The sequence below is a fragment of the Lissotriton vulgaris genome, chromosome 10 (assembly GCF_964263255.1).
Source record: "Lissotriton vulgaris chromosome 10, aLisVul1.2, whole genome shotgun sequence".
Classification (NCBI taxonomy): domain Eukaryota; kingdom Metazoa; phylum Chordata; class Amphibia; order Caudata; family Salamandridae; genus Lissotriton; species Lissotriton vulgaris.
Window position 1 is genome coordinate 1,151,776,568 of NC_141698.1, and position 19,400 is coordinate 1,151,795,967.

At 45.1% G+C, this 19,400-nt stretch overlaps 1 protein-coding gene across 1 annotated transcript in view; it reads left to right on the plus strand.

Annotated features, from left to right (window-relative positions):
- LOC147689499 (vomeronasal type-2 receptor 26-like) overlaps window positions 1-19,400 on the plus strand; it is a 571,238-nt gene that overhangs the window by 174,497 nt on the left and 377,341 nt on the right. The window contains exon 4 of the mRNA XM_086939934.1: window positions 9,196-9,420. Coding sequence (XP_086796060.1) covers window positions 9,196-9,420 — 225 coding nt within the window. The remainder of the gene's footprint in view (window positions 1-9,195; window positions 9,421-19,400) is intronic.

The following is a 19,400-nucleotide window of genomic DNA, read 5'->3' on the forward strand; positions in this document are numbered from 1 at the left end:
CCAAATCACTAGAGGGGACAAGAGAAAACAGACGTGTTGGCGAACCATGTAGATAATGAGTAAGTGTTTTGATATTTGTTCCATGACATGTACTTGGGGACTTGGAAGTCCTGCATGATATAATAGTTGAAGGCAACATTAAATAAATGTGCATTACATGTGTTGCTTGATGTATTCAATGTACAATAAGAATTGAATGTCTTACTACAGTGAAACAGTTGTGTGCATATTCAATCCCCATATATTCACCACTCTTTGACTTTATCCAATGCCACAGTGGGCCTCATCAACCCCTTTGTTTAATTTTTCATTATTCACCTGGTATCTGATGGGTTTCTTATAACCTCAAGAGGTAGATTGGGGGTAAGCCCAACATTTCCGCACAACATTTCTGCGTCCAGTAAATGTTACTTCCTAAAAAGACAATGGAAGAAGCTGATCCCTGTTGTACATAGCTTTTCCCTCCCAGCTCTCTCCCTGCTTGCCCTAGCCCCAACCTTCTAGACTGCTTACATGGTTCTCTCTGCCTCACCTTCTGTCATTCCATTCTGTGGCAGTTACTCCCTGGCCAGATGAGGATACGGTCCTGTTACTTTTCTGTCTGCTGTATTAAACGACTTACCTGCCACCTTGCCGGATTTGGTGTCTTCTTTCCATTTACAACATTTTGGCGACTTCTGGACGGGAGCATCTGGCCAAATGCTGCTACAGCCCATGAAAAGACAAACAAAACAGTGATCCGTTCCTCGACGAACCCACGAGTGTCAGCGCTTTGAATCCTCGACGACTTCTTCTCCTGCAACTAACGGATGTCGAGATTTTCCGGATTTTACTTCCTCTTTCAGCGTTTTGCCTCTGTGGTTGCTACCGACAACGTCACCTGACAACCAAGCCTGAGGTGCGTAGCAACCGAATCCAACGTCGCATTTGTATTTTGCGTAGCCATAGCAACTGCCTTGACAACTTCTGCTACCGCGAGTGGTGTCTCGTGCCTGACTGCTACCGCGAGTCGTGTCTCGTGCCTGGACTACGCATTACCGCATCGCGTAATGCACTTCCGGATGCCTCGCGTTGTCTACGCAAGGTCATTGACGTGACCTTCGTGACGACATACGCTGACGGCCATCTTTGTTTACTTCTGCAGTCCGATGCGAACAGTTCATCAGTCTGATGCGAGCAGTTCTTCACTAAAGGATTACGCGATCACATTTAAGGTCGTTGGCACGCAACAGTTTTACTACGCAAGTAAGCACGTTATTTAATACTTCTAACGCCTGGAAGTGTAGCGCTGAGCGTATTTGTTGGTCAAAGTCTTCAGTTCCAAAAAACGGATTTTTGTACATGAACTGTACTTACTCTGAGACATCGTTATTACATGTACCTTTTGTATTGAGTGTTCAGTATCCCGTGGTCAATATTCATTATAATGGCGCAATCTATAAACATTGCTCTTCCTCCTCAATTCCTGAGTGAACCTGGCAATCCTTCTACACCTTGGGAGGACTGGGTTATTATGTTCAATGACTACATTGAAGCCTTGGATGGGGAGGGTTTCTCTGCCAAACGTAAGAAAGCCATCTTGATGACCACATTAGGCAAAGAGGGACAAAGACTTTTTAAATATTTACCTCAGGTTCTCTCTGCCACGTCACAACCTTTGGACGAATTTGAAGAAGCTATTGCCAGACTGGAGAACAGATTTGGAAGGGAAGAAAACCTAATTCTTCAACGGTATAGGTTTTACAAGAACAAACAACTTGAGGGTGAAAGTATCGATGAATTTGTTGCTCGCCTTCGTGAGTTGTCAGTCAAATGCAACTTTGGCCAATTGGCTGACGAGCATATCAGAGACCAATTGGTTGTACAGGTCAACAATAGGAAAATCCAGGAGCGCTTGTGGGCTGCTAAGAACCCCACTCTCAAAGTAGCAATCAAACTTGCTAAAGTGGTTGAGGAGAGCGAAAAATGTATTAAGGAGTTATCAAAATGTGGTTCTGACACCAAAGTTGCTGAAGTTTCTCATAAATTGGTGTATAGTGATATCAGTGATGACGAAGCTGCTGCTGTTGCGATTGTTAGAAAGAAAGGTTATGTGTTACAAAAGAAAAATATGTCTCAACAGTCGTTCAGTAGACCACAGTCACAACCTGGTAGCAAGTTTGTGTCTAAAATGTGCTCTAGATGTGGGAGTTACTCTCATTCTTCCGACGCAAAGTTTTGTTTCGCTAATAACAAAGAATGTTTAAAATGTGGTAAAATAGGCCATTTCGCAAAGGTTTGCAAGAATAGAACCAATCAGAGAGTTACTGTGGTATGTGACTACAATGAGTTGAAGCGTGATGTCAACAAAATATTGATTTTGTATGATTCGGTGTGTGCTTGCGATGAGAAGAGAGAGCGTATTATTAAAGCAAAGTTTTTGATTGATGGGAAAAAGGTTGACTTGATGGTTGACACTGGGTCCAAGTGGACTATCATTCCCTCGTCTATGTTGCATGAAGTTTGGGGTAACAAGGATTTGGAAGAGTGTGATATTTTTCCATCTGGATACCAGGGTGAAAAAATCAACCTCCTTGGTTACTTCAATGCCATGATTATTTTCAAGAACAGGTCAACCCAGGGCAAGATTTATGTGTCTGTGGATGGTCCCGCAATACTGGGTCGTTCTCATCAGTACGATCTACACATTATTGTTAATCCCAGAGCCGATGAACCTGTTCTTGTTGTGGATGATTGTTACATTGATGACATACTTGCCAGTCATAGTCAGGTTTTTCGTGAGGAACTGGGTGAGCTGCAAGGGTACACACACAGGATACTGTTAAAGGAGGGCAGTATTCCTGTACAGCACAAAGCGCGGCGTGTTCCTTTTGCCTTGCGGGCTGAGGTTAAGGCTGTTCTTGATGAGATGTTACAGGGAGGTATTATCGAACCGATTGAAGCCTCCCCATGGGTTTCTCCTGTAGTTATCTCGCAGAAACCAGACAACAAGATTCGTTTCTGTGTTGACCTACGCTCTTTGAATAAATGTGTGGTGGCCGATGTTTTCCCTTTACCCAATATAGGCGAATTAGTGTCCACCCTTAAAGGAGCTAGGTTTTTCAGCAAACTAGACCTTAAACACGCCTATCACCAGATTCGTCTGGATGATAGCTCCAAACATCTTACAGCTTTTATCACGGGCGAGGGAACTTTCCAGTTTACCCGCTTACCTTTTGGTCTAATCTCCGCTGCCAGTGTTTTCCAGCGCATGGTTTCTGAAGTGTTCAAAGGGCTAGATAAAATTATCTTCTTCCAAGATGACATTCTCATCTTTGGCAATACTTTGGAGGAGCACAATGATGTTTTACGCAGTGCTTTAGGGAGAATTGTAGATGCTGGTCTCACGTTGCGCCGAGAGAAGTGTGCGTTTTTGGTTGAGGAGGTTGAATATTTGGGTTTCTGTCTTTCTGCTGAGGGTGTAAGACCTAAGAAAAATCTTTTAGAAGCTATTGAGCTGGCACCTCCTCCTGTAGATAAAGAACAACTCAGGTCCTTCATGGGGCTAATTGAGTTTTATTCTAAGTTTGTCAAAGATTTTTCCTCGAAGACTGCCCCCTTAAGAATCTTATTAAAGAAAGGAGTCAAGTTCTCTTGGACGAGTGAGCAAGAGACTTGCTTTAACTGCATCAAATCTGAACTTAAGTCCTCAGGTGTTCTCACTCCTTTTGATATTAGACGTCCCTCTATTCTGATGGTTGACGCAAGTGGTGTTGGCCTTGGAGCTGTTCTTCTTCAGAAGCATGAGTGTGGCGAAAAAACTATCGCTTTTGCCTCGAAACCTCTGTCATCCTCTGAGGTCAACTATTCTGTTATCGAGCGAGAAGCTCTTGCGGCTGCGTGGGGGGTTAACTACTTTAGAACATATCTGTGGGGTTCTCGGTTTGTTCTTCGCACGGATCACAAACCCCTTGTAAATGTTTTAGCACCTGGTGGTACAGGCAAGGGCTCCCCTAGATTGGCCAGGTTGGCTTCTCGCCTTCAGGATTACCAGTTTGAGGTCGAATTTGTTCACGGTTGGAGGAATGTGCAAGCCGACTGTTTGTCGCGCCTCCCGGTTTCTTCCCCTAAACCCGGGGGTTACTTGAGTGAACAGTGTGATGACAAAGCTGTTGCCTCCTTACATGATGTCGTGTCTTTGTGTGAGAGTTCCTTTTCAGCTGAGGAGTGGTCCAAGGGTATGGATGAAGATCATGTTTTGAAAGCTGTTGTTAATCTTGTTCTCAAGGGGGCAAGAAGAGAAAGTACCTTAGAACCAGCTGTCAGACCCTTTCTTAAAGTTGTTAATGAGTTGTCCGTGTTCGGGAAAAACGTACTCATGAGGGGTGATCGCTACGTTCCTCCAAGCTCTTTGAGGGGAAAGATCCTCAGTTTAGCTCATGAGGGCCATTTGGGCCAAACTCTTACTCAGCGGCGTGTAAAGGAAAACTTTTGGTGGCCCTCAATCGACAGCGATGCTGTAGATTGTGTGGTCAAATGCTCCTTGTGCATGGAAGGGGAGAAGCGTCTCAAAGTTATTGGTTCCCAATCTGTTGGCAACATTTCCTTTAAAAGCTTGCCTTGGCATACAATATGCTTAGATTTCATTGGCCCGATGTGTGAACTACCTTTAAATCAACGTTTTGCGGTGGTTGTTGTTGACTGCTTTTCCAAGTGGTTGACTGTACGTTTCATGAAGGAGATCACAACTGACTCCACTATTCTTTTTCTCAAGTCCGTTTTTGTGAATGAGGGTTACCCTTCAGTTCTAATTACGGATAACGGCACCCAGCTCACCTCTACCAAAATGGCCTGTTTCTTGCGTGAATGTGGTATATCTCATCACCGCACCTGTCTTTATAATCCCGAAAGCAATGGTCTGTGTGAAAGGGTCAATCGTCTGGTCAAGGGTGTGATACAAATGTCAGTTGCTAGCGGGTGTTTTTCTGACGAGCGTGTGCAAGAGCTGGTTTGGGCTTACCGCTCAACGCCTCATGGGCAATCTGAAAAATCCCCTTTTGAACTGATGCGTGGGCGTTCCCCTGTGTCCAGGCTAACTCCTTCCTGGTTGAGAGATGATGGTAAGCTTTCTCCTCCTTCAAATGCTTCCCTTCTTCCCATATCCACTGGTGATTTGGTCAAGGTTAAGCCGGGTCGCTGCTCTAAGGGCCTCTCTAAGTTCAATGGTCCCTTCCGGGTTAAGAAGGCTTTTCCTCATTTCGTTCTACTTGAAAATGGTGCTAAGTGGAACTACAGAAGGGTTGCCTTATATCAGAAGGAAGTCCCCAATGCCCAGGATTCAAATCTCTATTCTTCTGAGACAGGCTGCAGCGGCTATATGTTGTCTGCTCGACGGGATTCTGATTTGTGTGGCTCACCTGCTGTACGGGGGGAGGTGGGTGGTGGCGATGCTCCTTCATCTGTGTGTGATGATGTGCTTGGGAGTTCTGATACTACTTCTGGTGTTCCTTCTTCCTCAAGGTGTCCTCGTTCTCGCCATCCTCCAGCTTACCTGAGTGACTATGTTCAATAATGTTTGTTACTGATATTTTGCTCTTTCTTTCGCTCATTTTTTGTTTTGTATCCAAAGGGGGGAGATGTGTTGTACATAGCTTTTCCCTCCCAGCTCTCTCCCTGCTTGCCCTAGCCCCAACCTTCTAGACTGCTTACATGGTTCTCTCTGCCTCACCTTCTGTCATTCCATTCTGTGGCAGTTACTCCCTGGCCAGATGAGGATACGGTCCTGTTACTTTTCTGTCTGCTGTATTAAACGACTTACCTGCCACCTTGCCGGATTTGGTGTCTTCTTTCCATTTACAACAATCCCCAAGACTATGGGCCCTGTCCTGGAAAAGACTACCCCATCCCTGACAAACAACGCCAATATTGATGCTCAACTCCTCAACGAGAGGGTTGGAAAGATGGTTTCCTCCATTGCGCCAGCTTCCTGTGCACTATCGAAAAGAGACTCTCCCTCAGCACCCTGGTTTTCGCAGGAGCTAAGAATAGAGAAATCAGCTTGTAAAAAGCTGGAGAGACTCTGGAGAGCAAACTATGGTCTGGAGGAAAAGATTAGGTACAAAGAAGCTTCTAAAAATCTACGGAAATCTATTAGGAAAAATAAAAAACATTTTTATGCAGACTCGATTCTACAGGCAGAACAGTCTAGCAAACAGATTTTCAAAATAGTACAGTCTTTTTTTAAACCAAAGTGCATTGAGAGGGAGGTTGCTCCAACAGTTATACTTTGTGAGCAAATTTCTGAGTTCTTTGATCAAAAAATTAAAAAGGTCTACGACTCTTTACGGACCAGAAATAAAAACGGTGAAACAGGACCTCGCGAATAAGAGCGAGCTAAGTGAGACTTTCACCCAGTTCCTCAATATCCCCGTGAGTGAGGTACGGCAAGAACTGCTCCGATGCAAATCTGGTGCACCCGACGACCCCTGCCCTGCAAAATTATGGAGCTCTATAGCCGACTTCGTAGCTCCTACACTTCATCATATCTGGAACTCCTCCATTGCTTCGGGCATATTTCCGGATGCATGGAAACATGCTACCGTCCTGCCCTTAAAGAAAAAGCCTAATGGGGATCCGGAAGATACCACTAATCTCCGCCCGATATCCCTATTAGCCGCCCCGGGAAAAATGTTGGAAAAAGTCATACAGCGCCAGCTGAGTAAATTTGTAGAAGTAAACAAAATTCTCCATGAAACACAGTCTGGCTTCCGGCCCGGCTTTAGCACGGAAACAGTGCTTATTGAGGTAGCCGAGTCAGTTAGGTGGTCGATGGATGCAGGGAACTCAGCAATGCTGGTACTCCTGGATCTGTCGGCCGCCTTTGATACGGTGGACCATGCCAGACTACTCAGCCGGCTGGCCGAGATAGGGATTCAGGATAAGGCGCTGGATTGGGTACACTCCTACCTATCCCAGAGAACCCAGAAGGTGGCACTTGGAACGATCTCGTCGGCTCCTAAGCCCCTTGGCTGTGGAGTCCCGCAGGGGTCGGCCTTAGGCCCCCTTTTGTTCAATGTCTACCTTGCTCCTCTCTTTACGCTAATTGCCAACTGGGGTGTCAAGGCAATTTCATATGCCGATGACACACAGTTGGTATTTCCGTATTCCGAGATCACGCAAGAGTCCTTTTCTAACTTCAAAGGCTGTCTTCAAGATGTAGCCCATTGGATGAATGCTAATAAATTAAAACTTAATGCCAATAAGACTGAGGTTATCTTTTTTGGCAAGGGCTCCCCGCCCGCGTCAGATCTTTGGTGGCCGTCGGAGATGGGTCCTGCCCCATCACCCAGTCACACGGCAAAAAACCTTGGAGTGAGATGGGATGATTGCATGCCCTTTACCTCCCATATCCAACAAGTTGCCGGATGTTGTATGAGCAAACTGAGAAATCTTCGTAAAATCCTCAGACTCCTACCAGAAGACTGCTGAAAAACGGTTATCCACGCTACTGTGACCTCAAGGCTGGATTATGCCAATGGACTCTACCTAGGCCTACCAAAATACCTGACACAAAAGCTTCAGGTAGTTCAAAATGCGGCTGCGAGACTGTTACTGCGAATTCCGCTCAAGCAGTCAGTCTCTCCGCATCTTCGATCTCTGCACTGGCTGCCAGTTGCCAGCAGAATAAAGTTTAAAGCACTAACGCTGGCTTTTAGATCTTTGCATGGCTCCTGTCCAGTATACCTGAAAAACCGTCTTCCCAGATACTCCCAAACCCGCGCATTGCGGTTTAACTGTCGTGTTCAACTGACAGTCCCACGCACGAAAAAGGCTCGACTCGGGGGTCGGACTTTTTCGGCTAACGTCTCCGCTCTGTGGAATACCCTGCCACAAGAAATTCAACAGGCCCCTTCTGAATCCTGTTTTAAGACACTGCTAAAAACCTGGCTTTTTAACCAACCACGCTAGCTTTTTAATTTTTAATTGCTCATTTTAACTACTTCCCATGTCTTCTGTGTTCTACTAGCGCCGGGACACCTCCTCGCGAGGTAGCTGTCGCGCTTTACAAAACCCAAACAAAAAAAAAAAAAAAGCCCTCAATCTGTCTCACTCTGGTGGTGTATTAAGACTTTGGGGTAGATTTACAATTCCTGGTGCATTTCTGCTAATCAGCAGGGATACGCCAGAAGAGTTGCAACGTTTCTGCTGACCTGTGCGCCACCACTGATGCGCCACATTTACAATGACAAAAACAACAGTTGATGGACAGAATGCAGAACAATGTCATACATTCACCCCAGTACAGAGATCTGGGCCTAAATCCATCGCTTTTTTGCTCACCACACCACCCCAGTTCAGACATGGCCATATGCAAATCAGTCTGACCCTGTGCCTCATGGTAACAGTTCAGCCCGAACTGCCAAGCCATGTCTTCCCTGGACTGGATTCAAGCATCCTAGGACCGGTTTCTGGCTATCAGCCGTCTTCAACCAGGATAGCTTAACTTTACAATGAGGCACAACGTGGGGTACGTATGGGTAGATGCTTGTCGCATCCCCCGTCGGAAAGGCGGCACATTCCTGGAGTTGCGTCACAAGCGCATCGCGGCTCCAGCAACGCTAGGGGGTGACCTGTGCCTAATATGCTGCGTCAATCCTTATGCCTGCTTCAAGCAGGTGCAAGGTTTTGACGCACCATGGCCGTAAAAGTGACTCAGTGAAATCTCGTAGATTTCACTGCGTCACTTTTACGAGGTGTCCCTGCGAGGGAACGCCCACCCTGCATGGGCGCGCCCACATTAAACCTGACACAGGTTTTTATGTGGCGCAGGGCTTTACAACGTGACGCATCTCCCTAGAAGTGTCAAGTTGTAAATACGGTGCAACACGGCGTATGGCTTACGCCGCCACTGTTTCACAGAAGTGGCAAAACGGCGGCGTAAATGTGGTGCAAGGGTCCTTGTAAATCTGCCCCTTTATATCCTCCAGCAAAACAAAAATGTTTGCTGAGTGGCCCCATGAAATATGGTCTGCACAATCACACCGGGCACAGCTCTTGGTTCATTTATTTGTACCTTCCTCCAGTCCCACCCTAAATAAGATGGCGCCTCTTCATAGCTGCTATGCACTAGTCACAGTGATCCCTGCTACTTGCATCACCCTCCTCTGCCATTGTTTGTCATATTTATCTTATTTCTATCTAATTTCTCTTGGGCAGCTACATCACTACATGAAAAATGTTAATTTTAAAACCTCCTCTGGTGACAACATCTTTTTCGACGCTCATGGGGACCCACCGGCGCACTTTGACATTATGAGCTGGGTTTACGATAACCGTCAGGCGAAATATTTAAAAGTTGGGAGCTTCATACACAACTCTGCAGAGGAAGAGGAGCTGGTCATCAATGACAGCGCCATCCACTGGCACCCTTTCTTCATGCAGGTAGGACCTCCCCCAGGAGCCAGGAATATGCTTGATATAAGAAATATCACATAAATAAGAAAACAAAGATTGTGTTGCAGTAAATGTGTACATTTGCATGATGAGTGGAATGAACTTGTCAAGAAAGGAGAGTCTTTTATGTTCAATTGTCATTGCCTCTAAGGATGCCTGCCTATAATCAGGGTCCCCTTTTCCCCAATATCAGCTCATTGATATGGACTTCCCTCCATCCCCTCCCTTTGGCACTGATTGGCTCTCTCCTTGATCCTGTTGCCAATCTTAGAATCCTGGATCTCCATGACTTATCAATATGAACATTTGTGAACAACAGCACTAAACCCCTGCGTTTCTAGTCCCTCTGTACTCAACAATGTATTAGGAATTGCTGCTCTGTGGAGTTGTCCTTTAATGGATATTTTCAAACCTTTAACTTTCTTCTCATAATATGTTTATGAATCTCTGCATATGTAATTGAGGAGGGGCTCACTCTATTGATGATGGGTAATGGGTGATTCAATTGGGGGCAGGCTGGGATAACAGTATTATATCCATTGGTTGAGTCACACAAACTAATAAGCCCTAAATACACTCTAACAATTGCTACTGACCGTTTCACCCACTCACAAATTTTTCTATAACCCCGACTTGTCCCGCCCACTATTTCTCAATGGACACTTGACCAACTTTAGATCTTAAATTCCTCTGTCAAGCCTGTGCAATCGAGACCACGCCTACTTCTTAATTCATGAATCTTCCTCTCTCTTCCCAAACTTCCACCATCCGCCTTTGTCCCTCTTATCCACCTCACAGCCTTTGAGCATGCACTCTGCCTCCAGATAAACCTTCCTCATGGATTTATTTCAGTCCTCCAGCCTCCATCATAGACCCTTCATCCACCCTCTGTTAATTCCATCTCCTTTTCTAAATTCAGTCTTTTCCAAATAACACCAGGTGCACCTTATCATGTCCAACTAGTACCAAGCATCACAGAGACCCCTTTGGATTTGCAAAACCCCAGAAACTTTTGGTGCACTTCATTTTGTGCCCTGTTGGCTTCCAGTCCCCTCTCCACTCACTCCTAGCAGTTGCGTCCAATTTAGGCCTGTTCCTTCCCATCTTTCCTTTACTGTACTTAGGTCATTTTTCATCATCCTAATTAACTCTAGCCTGCTGCCAGTACTGCGTCAATGCCTCCCAGGGGCATTACTATCTTGTCCATCCATGAGCATTTATCTCTCAAATCCCAAAACGTGGCCATCAGCTTTCCCCATCTCATGGCGTTATCACCAAAGGTGCAGTAACTCGATAATGATCACCGCTCACCATGCCCCCTGATGAAACAGATATTTTCTAGATTAGAAAACCTCACCCACTTTATGTGGCATGCATCATCATTAGTAAACTTACACCATCCTGGTATGATGGTACTACACGGATGCACTCTACCTCTTCTTGAGCGAGGTCTTTACAAAAGATTACTAATGTGATTAGGCATCCAGATATTTAAAAAAACCTCATGATAAACCCATTGTTATTTATTTTCCTTCAGGGTAATATTAGAGGTGGGTGAACCACTGAGAGCTTGATCCAGGCTCGAGCTTGAAGCCTGGCTCTGGCTCATCTCAAGAACCTTTATGACCCACGCTTTCATGTGGCTTCTGCCTGCCACCCTCCCTCTAGCCATGATGTGACGTTACAGCCAGAGTTGTCGACTTTTGAGCTGAGGGACAAGGTTGTACTCTCGAAGTTGGCTCAACATCTTGTGATTCTGATCACTTAATCTCCCCATGCTTAAAATTATGAATATTACCTTCTGTGATGTAACTGGTGCTCATGCAAACTGCTGATATACATCTGGGTCTAGTTTATGCTATATACAAACTTCAGAATGATGCATCAAGAGGCTGATTATGATGTCAGTCAGAGTTTCCTCCTCCCAACACAGGCTCCTATGGGGAAAATGGGTATCTGCAGAAAACCATGCACCCTGTCACGGGCACCTGTTGTACATTAATGAAGTAGGCAGCAGGACACGTCTTCTAGTAGTTAGGTTGTATTTATTAAGTTATTAAGAATAAGTTAAGACACAGGGCAGTAATACCCCACAGCTGACCAGACCAACTGCCAGGGCTAGAATCCCAACACTCCAGATAGAATACAGCTAGGTAAGAAGATAGAAACACAGAGAAAGGACTAAGGAAGCTAAGAATCAAAGTATGAAAGTACAACATATCTTCCCCCCTACAAACAACACATATGAAAACCTCAAACACGTAAGAAGATAAAGCATGGAAAACAGAGAAGAAAACGTATAACACTAAGGAGGTCAAAGACCTGAAGAACTTCCAGAACAGGGAGAGAAGAATCAGGATCAAGAAGTAAAATAAGATGAAGATCACTATGACCACCTTCCCCCCTTCAACAGACAAAAATGAAGAGTCAGCCCACTCTCTACTTTCCATCAATGTGGCCACCAAAGACAGAAAAAGAAAGTTCACTTTCTCAAACAAAAATCGTCCATCACAGATAATCGCTGTTTAGAAGAAACAACAGTTCTGGAAGGATACTCCCGAAGAAAATATGGAACTTGACTTCTTTCAGACCAAAAAGTTAGTTCTGAACCGGGTGTGCAGGTTCTGGGTCTATCCTTCGGGTTAAGAGCCTCAGATTGTTGTTAGGCTTCTAAAATCCTTAAATTTCATTTCACAAGCTCTAGTCCTTCATGAACCACGGTCATGAACCCTGCCGGAGTTGAAACTCACTTCATTCTCTCCTGGTACAGGTTGTGGGAGTCTTGTCTACCACCGGTCCTGGGACGTCATCTGTCCACCCCCGGTACTCCTTCCCCGGTCCTGGGACATCCTATGTCCTCTCCCGGTACTTTCCAGTCCAGAGACTCTTCTGTCCCTACCCATCTCTTGATTTAACGGGTCCTGGAATCTTCCATGTTCTCTACCAGTCCAGGGGCATTTCTTGTCCCCACCCATCTCTCGGTTTAGTCGGTACTGGAATTCATTTTCCCTCTTCCAGTCCAGGGACATCCAACTGTCCCCAACCATGCCTTGCTTCAGCAGGTCCTGGAATTTATTAATTAATTTTCCCTCTTCCAGCCCAGGGACATTGTCTTGTCCCCACCAATCACTTGGTTCAGTGGGTCTTGGAATTCGCTTTGTTCACTTCCAGCCCAGGGCATTTTACTATCCCCACCCATCTCTTGGTTCTGGAATTTGTTCTGTCGTCTCTCTTTATTTTGATTTGCAGTAGTAATGGCTACTAACTAGAGAAAGCAGTCTTGCACTAAAATTGAAGTTCACACCTATTGACATCAAGTTTGAATTCTTCTTGTGCCTCATATGACTAGAGATTCTTCACAGTCACATACTGGACCTGCCAAAAGCCACATTCACCATCCAACTCTTTGTTGCCCAACACTTTTACTGTGCTAGATGCCATATTCGCCATCCATCTCTTTGTTGCACAACATTTGTACTGCATGAGTTTTGTGCCGGTTTTGACTCTTTATCAACAAAAAGAATGATGCTATACCCAAAACAATCCATTAGATGGCACACTTGCGAAGGATAGGAAGCCTTCAGACTCAATACGTTCGTTTTTCCCAAGCGATTACAAACACTTTAATTTTTGCCCAGTCTCTATGCTAAAAAGACCTTGTTTAATTAAATGCACAAGGCGCAGACGGTACAGGCTCTCTCAACATTAGGCACAAATAATTAAAATACAAGCGGTCGCTTTCTGTGAGGAGACCGTGCTAACGGTGTACCATGTGCACTCCGTTGTGTTAATCTCCGGTAGCCTAGATTAACTTTATGTCTCCGTGTCACACTGCAACTGTCCGAAAGCATACACGTGGGTTACGCACCCATAGATTAAGATGGAGTTTCATTTACCTCAATGTCGCCTTACAAATCCCATCCTCATCGCCAAATGTTGTACATAAATGAAGTAGGCAGCAGGACACGTCTTCTAGTAGTTAGGTTGTATTTATTAAGTTATTAAGAATAAGTTAAGACACAGAGCAGTAATACCCCACAGCTGACCAGACCAACTGCCAGGGCTAGAATCCCAACACTCCAGATAGAATACAGCTAGGTAAGAAGATAGAAACACAGAGAAAGGACTAAGGAAGCTAAGAAACAAAGCATGAAAGTACAACAGCACCACATGGTGCCTGCCACACAGTGCATGTTTTTACAGGGGGGTCCGTTAGGAACCCCCACGGCCCACAATCAGAGGCCTGCTAAGGTCCCCAAAGTCAGTTTCTGACAGCGTTTTCATGTCAGACAGACCAAGTTTGAAAGGCCTTCAGAATCTGACATCGTTAACGGTCGGTCATAAACTGTCCATTGAGCTATACAAATTGGCTGAAATCAAATCAGATTCTCTGAGTGCCAGTCAGAACCGATTGAGAATGACGGAATGGTTCCCCTTCTGACTGCGATATTGCATTGTAATCGATTGGTCAGAATTGTTTTGGATGGCGTTGGGAGGGTGGGTTCCGACACGGTCTAGGAGAATCTGAATGTCATTCGTAGGCTTTCTGACTGATGCCGTAATCAGCCCCTAAGTGTTTAAAACAAAGCATTTACATTTAAAAAAGTGACAAATAGCAACACATTTAGTGGAGTCTTTACCAAAGCTCCTTTTTCTTCATATTCACATTAGAAAGCACTTTTTTTAATTTTGTAATTGAATTTTTTTTGTGTTGATACAGGTGTGTTTATTTTACTTAATTACTAAAAAAATAAACACATATTCATTACACATAGAAAAAAAGTTCTTGCAAGAGATAGTTACAAATGCATGCATCGAGCGCACATGTAAACAGACAATTAATAAGAAAACAAGTACAAAAGTAGATTATCTAAAATAAAATTCTGATCAATGACAGAGTTGATTTGCTTTGAGGTCAAATAGCAGCAGCAAAGGAAGGCTAGGACAAAGTAGACTTTCCACAGCCTCCTGAAAAGAAAATCTAGATTTTATTAAAGACACGGAGGCTAAGATTATGCAATCTCCTTTTATTGCCAGCTCACACAGCAGCAACAATATGAAGAATTTAGAGCATTGAGAACATTCTGAACATCTCTATGTAATCCATCACCAGGCAGCCATCTTCCCTATTTTATTGGTGCTGCAAACGAAATAAACTTTAATCCGAAGAAATTCCTGTTGAATACATCCAGGAGAGGAAAGGTTAAATCCATGGTCAAAATTGTCACACTGAAAGAAAGAATAGATAATACAATAATTTACCCGGGCGGGTATAAGTGGTGGGATAATCTTAGCCTCTGTGTCTTTAAATTAATATTTTCTTTTCAGTAGGCTGTGGAAAATCTACATTTCATGGCATGACACGGAGGCCAATATTATGCAGGTTTAAAGTGCATTCAATACATTGTCAATCACATTAGACATAGGTTTAAAATAGCAACTCTTGAACATGCTCTCATTAGACCAGTCGGCTGCCCTCAAGATGTCTTGCAAGCTCCCACCCAGGGTAAAAGCTTTGGAGGCCGAGGCTCCTCTAAGAGAATGAGCTCCAAAAACAGAGGTATCCACACCTCCTTCAGCCATAACATCTTTCACCCATCTAGCTAAGGTAGGGGAAGAAACAGCTTTGTGAGGATTTCTATGAGATATAATAAGTTGCACCATGTCTTACCTCAAATTAAGGGTCCTCCTCTCATACTCTTTCAAACATTGGACCACACACAAACTAGGATTAGCATGAAAGTAGGGGTAGAAAATGGTGGAGGAATGAGTCTTAGTCCTTCTTTTAAGATAGAAACAAACACCTTCGGGCTGATAGGTCTTACTGTTAATGTCCAGAGATCTAATATCAGACGTACCCCTAAAGGAAACCGGCATAGAAGGGTCGTGAGTTTATGAGAGAGTCTTTTGAATGACAAATGATGATTGTCACCCCAATTGTCTAAAACTTGAAGGATTAATTTAACATCCCAAAGGGAGGTGTACTTTGGGACCGGGGGTTTAAGGACCCTAATGCTTCTCATAATTTTCATTGTTAAGGTACTTTGACCTACAGGAAGTCCATCTATTAAGGAGTGACCAGCAGAAATAGCTGACCTATAGATGTTAACTGTCCTATAAGGTAATCCTGAATCAAATAATTCCGTAAGGTAGTTTACTACATGGACTACATCCGTTGAAACGGGATTGATATCCAGTTGAAGACACCAGCAAATCCATTTATTCCATGCCAGTCCATAAGCTTTTCTTGTACTATAGGCCCAGGACTCAGATATGAGTCTGAAAGTGTTTGGCGAAAGGCCAGGGATTTCCCACTGTCTCCGGAAATCTTCCAAGCCATCAGTGTGAGGGACCCTTCTTCTATTAGGGGAAGCATTTCTCCTTGAGGGCCCAAGAGTAGGGTCTTGAATTGAGTAATTAATAGGGGAAAGTCTATTGACATTTCTAAAATTACAGGGAACCATGCCTGGGATCTCCAAAGTGGGGTGACCACTATTACTGTCTCTCTGAATCTCCGGGTATGTAAGAGGAATCTGAGCAGCATGAAAAATGGCGGGAAGGCATATGGCCTCAGACCTCTCCAATTCTGTAGGAAGGCATCCACGCCAGCAGCTTGAGGGTCTGGCTTCCAGCTGAAAAAGTGAGTCAGTTGGGTATTACAAAAGGGGGTGGTGATGGATGGAGCATCTGAACCAATCAAACACTCACACCCAGTCACACCCAGTCAAAAGATCTGGGTTTGATCCATCGCCGTTCTTTAGCCCACTCTGCCACCCCAGTTCAGACATGGCTATATGCAAATCAGTCTGACCCTGTGCCTCATGGGAACAGTCCAGCCCGAACTGCCAAGCCATGCCTTCCCTGGACCGGTAACAAGCTTCCGAGGACCGGTTTCTGGCATTCCAGCCGTCTTCAGCCCGGCTTGCTTGAATCCAGTGGCCTTTTGTACCAGTTGGGTATTCAGCCTGTCTGCAAATAGATTCATGTCGAAGGGACCCCAAAGGTGATTAATGTAGAGGAATATTTCTCTATCCAATTTCCAGTTGCTGGAATCTCTGAAATTCCTGGAGAACCAGTCGGGTACTCCATCGCTGAGACCAGGTATGTGTTGTGCTACAACTGTAATCCCTCTGTTCAAACAGTACCCCAGAATTCCTTTGCTAAGTCTGCTAAGTCTTTCGAGTGTGGACCGCCCATCTTGGACACATATTGGACTGCTGAAATGTTGTCCATGCGAAGCAATACACAACATTTCATCTTCTCTTGAGTGAAACTCCAGACTGCGAAGGAGCCCGCTAGGAGTTCCAAGCAGTTGATGTGCATGTTTTTCTCCTCTTCCGACCAATGTCCCCCCGTCGAAGCCTGTCAGCACCTTGCGCACCAACCCTTTAAGCTTGCATATGAGTCTATCACTAGATCGGGCTCCTCCCCGAAGATCGCTCTCCCGTTCCAAGCCTGTGCGTTCTTGAGCCACCATTCTAATTCTTCCCTTGACTCTTGATCTAAGGACAATATTTGGGAGTATGAATGATTTATATGTAGACACCTCCTTTTCAGTCTCTGAAGGGCGTGGTAGTAGAGAGGACCAGGGAATATGGCTTGGATGGTGGAAGATAAGAGACCTAGGATTTTCGCAAGGTCTTTCAGAGAAATGCGCTTTGCCAGTAGGATTTTCTTTATTTCCTTTCTCAGTTTTTTTAACTTGTCTCTGGGAAGGCGAAGTTCCGTGTGAAGGGTGACTACCACGAAACCCAAGCATTGAGTGTCTTGTGCTGGGATGAGGCAAGACTTTTTCTGATTGATCACAAACCCCAGTATCTCTATTGCCAATTGAGTATGAAGGGATACGATTTCTTTTGATTGGCCCATCAGGAGGATATCGTCCAGGTAGATAATTAATCTCACCCCACTTGCCCTTAGCCATGCTGTTATCGGTCTGAGTACTTTTGTGAAGCACCAGGGTGCTGAAGAGATACCGAAGGGGAGACTTGAGAATTCCCATGTCTTGCCTTGCCATGTTAAACGGAGGTATTTCTGATGAGGAGGCTAAATGGGGATAGTAAGATAGGCATCTTTGAGATTTATTTTATTTATTTTATGTTCTTGTATAGCGCAAGAATCGACCCCTTACGAGGTATCTCCGCGCTTTGCTCGCAAGATGGAGTAGTAGCTATAGAACAGAGAAAGTGGATGAACACTGATGGAAGGAGTATTTAGTCTTCCTGGAATAATACAGTTTTTAATTTCTTCCTGAAAGAGAAGTGATTGTTGGTTTGTCTGAGGTCAGCTGGGAGGTTGTTCCAGAGCTTGGGCCCTACCAGAGAGAATGCTCTGCCCCCTTGTCTGGTTTTTTTAACAAGAGGGGTTTTGAGTAGCAGTTGATTGCTTGACCGCAAGGCTCTGTCAGGTTTATATACCGGTAGCTTTTGGACCAGGTAGTCAGGACCTTTCCCGAACAAGCACTTGTGGACAAGGCAGCAGATTTTGAATTTGGTGCGTTGTCTTATTGGCAGCCAGTGCAGTTCACGCAGCAGGGGTTTAGAGGGAGTTCTGGGGGGGGCATTCAGAACGAGTCTTGCTGCAGTGTTTTGGACTACTTGGAGGCGATTTATGGCACTTTCATTTGCTTGGATAAGGAGTCCATTACAGTAATCAATTTTACTGATCACCATGGTCTGCACTAGGGTCTTTCTGTAGTTGTCAGAAAGGTAGGGGAAGACTCTTCTTAATAGGCCGATGGTGTGAAAGCAAGACCCAGCAACTGCATTCACGTGTTCCTTCATGGTAAGGTCCCGATCCAGTTTCACCCCTAGATTTTTTACTGTGAGTTTAGGGGTGGGTACTGGTCCCAAGTCAAGGGGCCACCAGTCGGGGGACCACAGTAAGGATGCTTTCCCAAAAAGCATTAGCTCCGTTTTTCCAACGTTGCATTGGAGGCGGTTGACAGCCATCCAATTAGAGATGGCCCTCATTCCTTCTGCAAAGTTGTCCCTGACGTTGGAGTTGAAGGAATGGAAAGGATAGAGGAGCTGGGTGTCGTCAGCGTAAGACACCGGGGTGAATCCATATTTTCTCACAATCTCCGCGAGGGGGGCCACGTACACATTGAACAATGTGGGGCTTAGGCATGAGCCCTGTGGCACCCCCTTCGTGAGCAACCTGGAAGCAGAACGGTAGGGTCCCAGGCTGACGGATTGTGAGCGCCCGGACAGGAAACTCTCCAGCCAAGAGAGGGCTTGGCCTCCTATGCCCACGCCCTGTAGACGGCTCGTGAGGATCTTATGGGACACCGTATCAAATGCGGCCGACAGGTCTAACAGCACCAGAATCATTGAGCCTCCTCTATCCTGTGACATCTTGATGTTATCGGTCACAGTGAGAAGAGCAGATTCGGTGCTGTAGTTGGGCCTGAACCCAGATTGGGAATGGTCCAGGCCCCCTGTCGCCTCAATGAACCTAGACAAGTGGATGTTGACATGTTTTTCGGCCAATTTACTCAGGAGGGGCAACAAGGAGATGGGGCGGAGGTTGGAGAGTTCTGTCCATGGGGAGGTGGTATTTTTGCGAATAGGATTCACCACTGCCTCTTTCCATTGTTGGGGAAGTTTGCCTTCTGTATAGGAGAGGTTCAGGACTCTCTGAATAGCGGGACTGAGGTAGGTGGAGAGCATGTTCGTCACTCTGGGGGGAAGAAGGTCAAGAGGGGACCCTGTTTTTGTGGTATTTAATAAGGATTTTATCTCATCCTTAGAGATTTCCGGAATCTTTGTGAAAGTTTCTGAATTGGTTTGTGGACAGGGAGCGTGAAGCGTCTCTGTGTTGTTGGGGTGTTTGGCCAGTATTTTTTTATAAATGATATCAATTTTTTCCTCGAAAAATAGGGATATTTTGTTGCACAAATCCTGCGAAAAAGTGTCAAGACTTTCGCAGGCTGTGGGGTTGGTGAAACTTCTTAAGATTTTATAAAG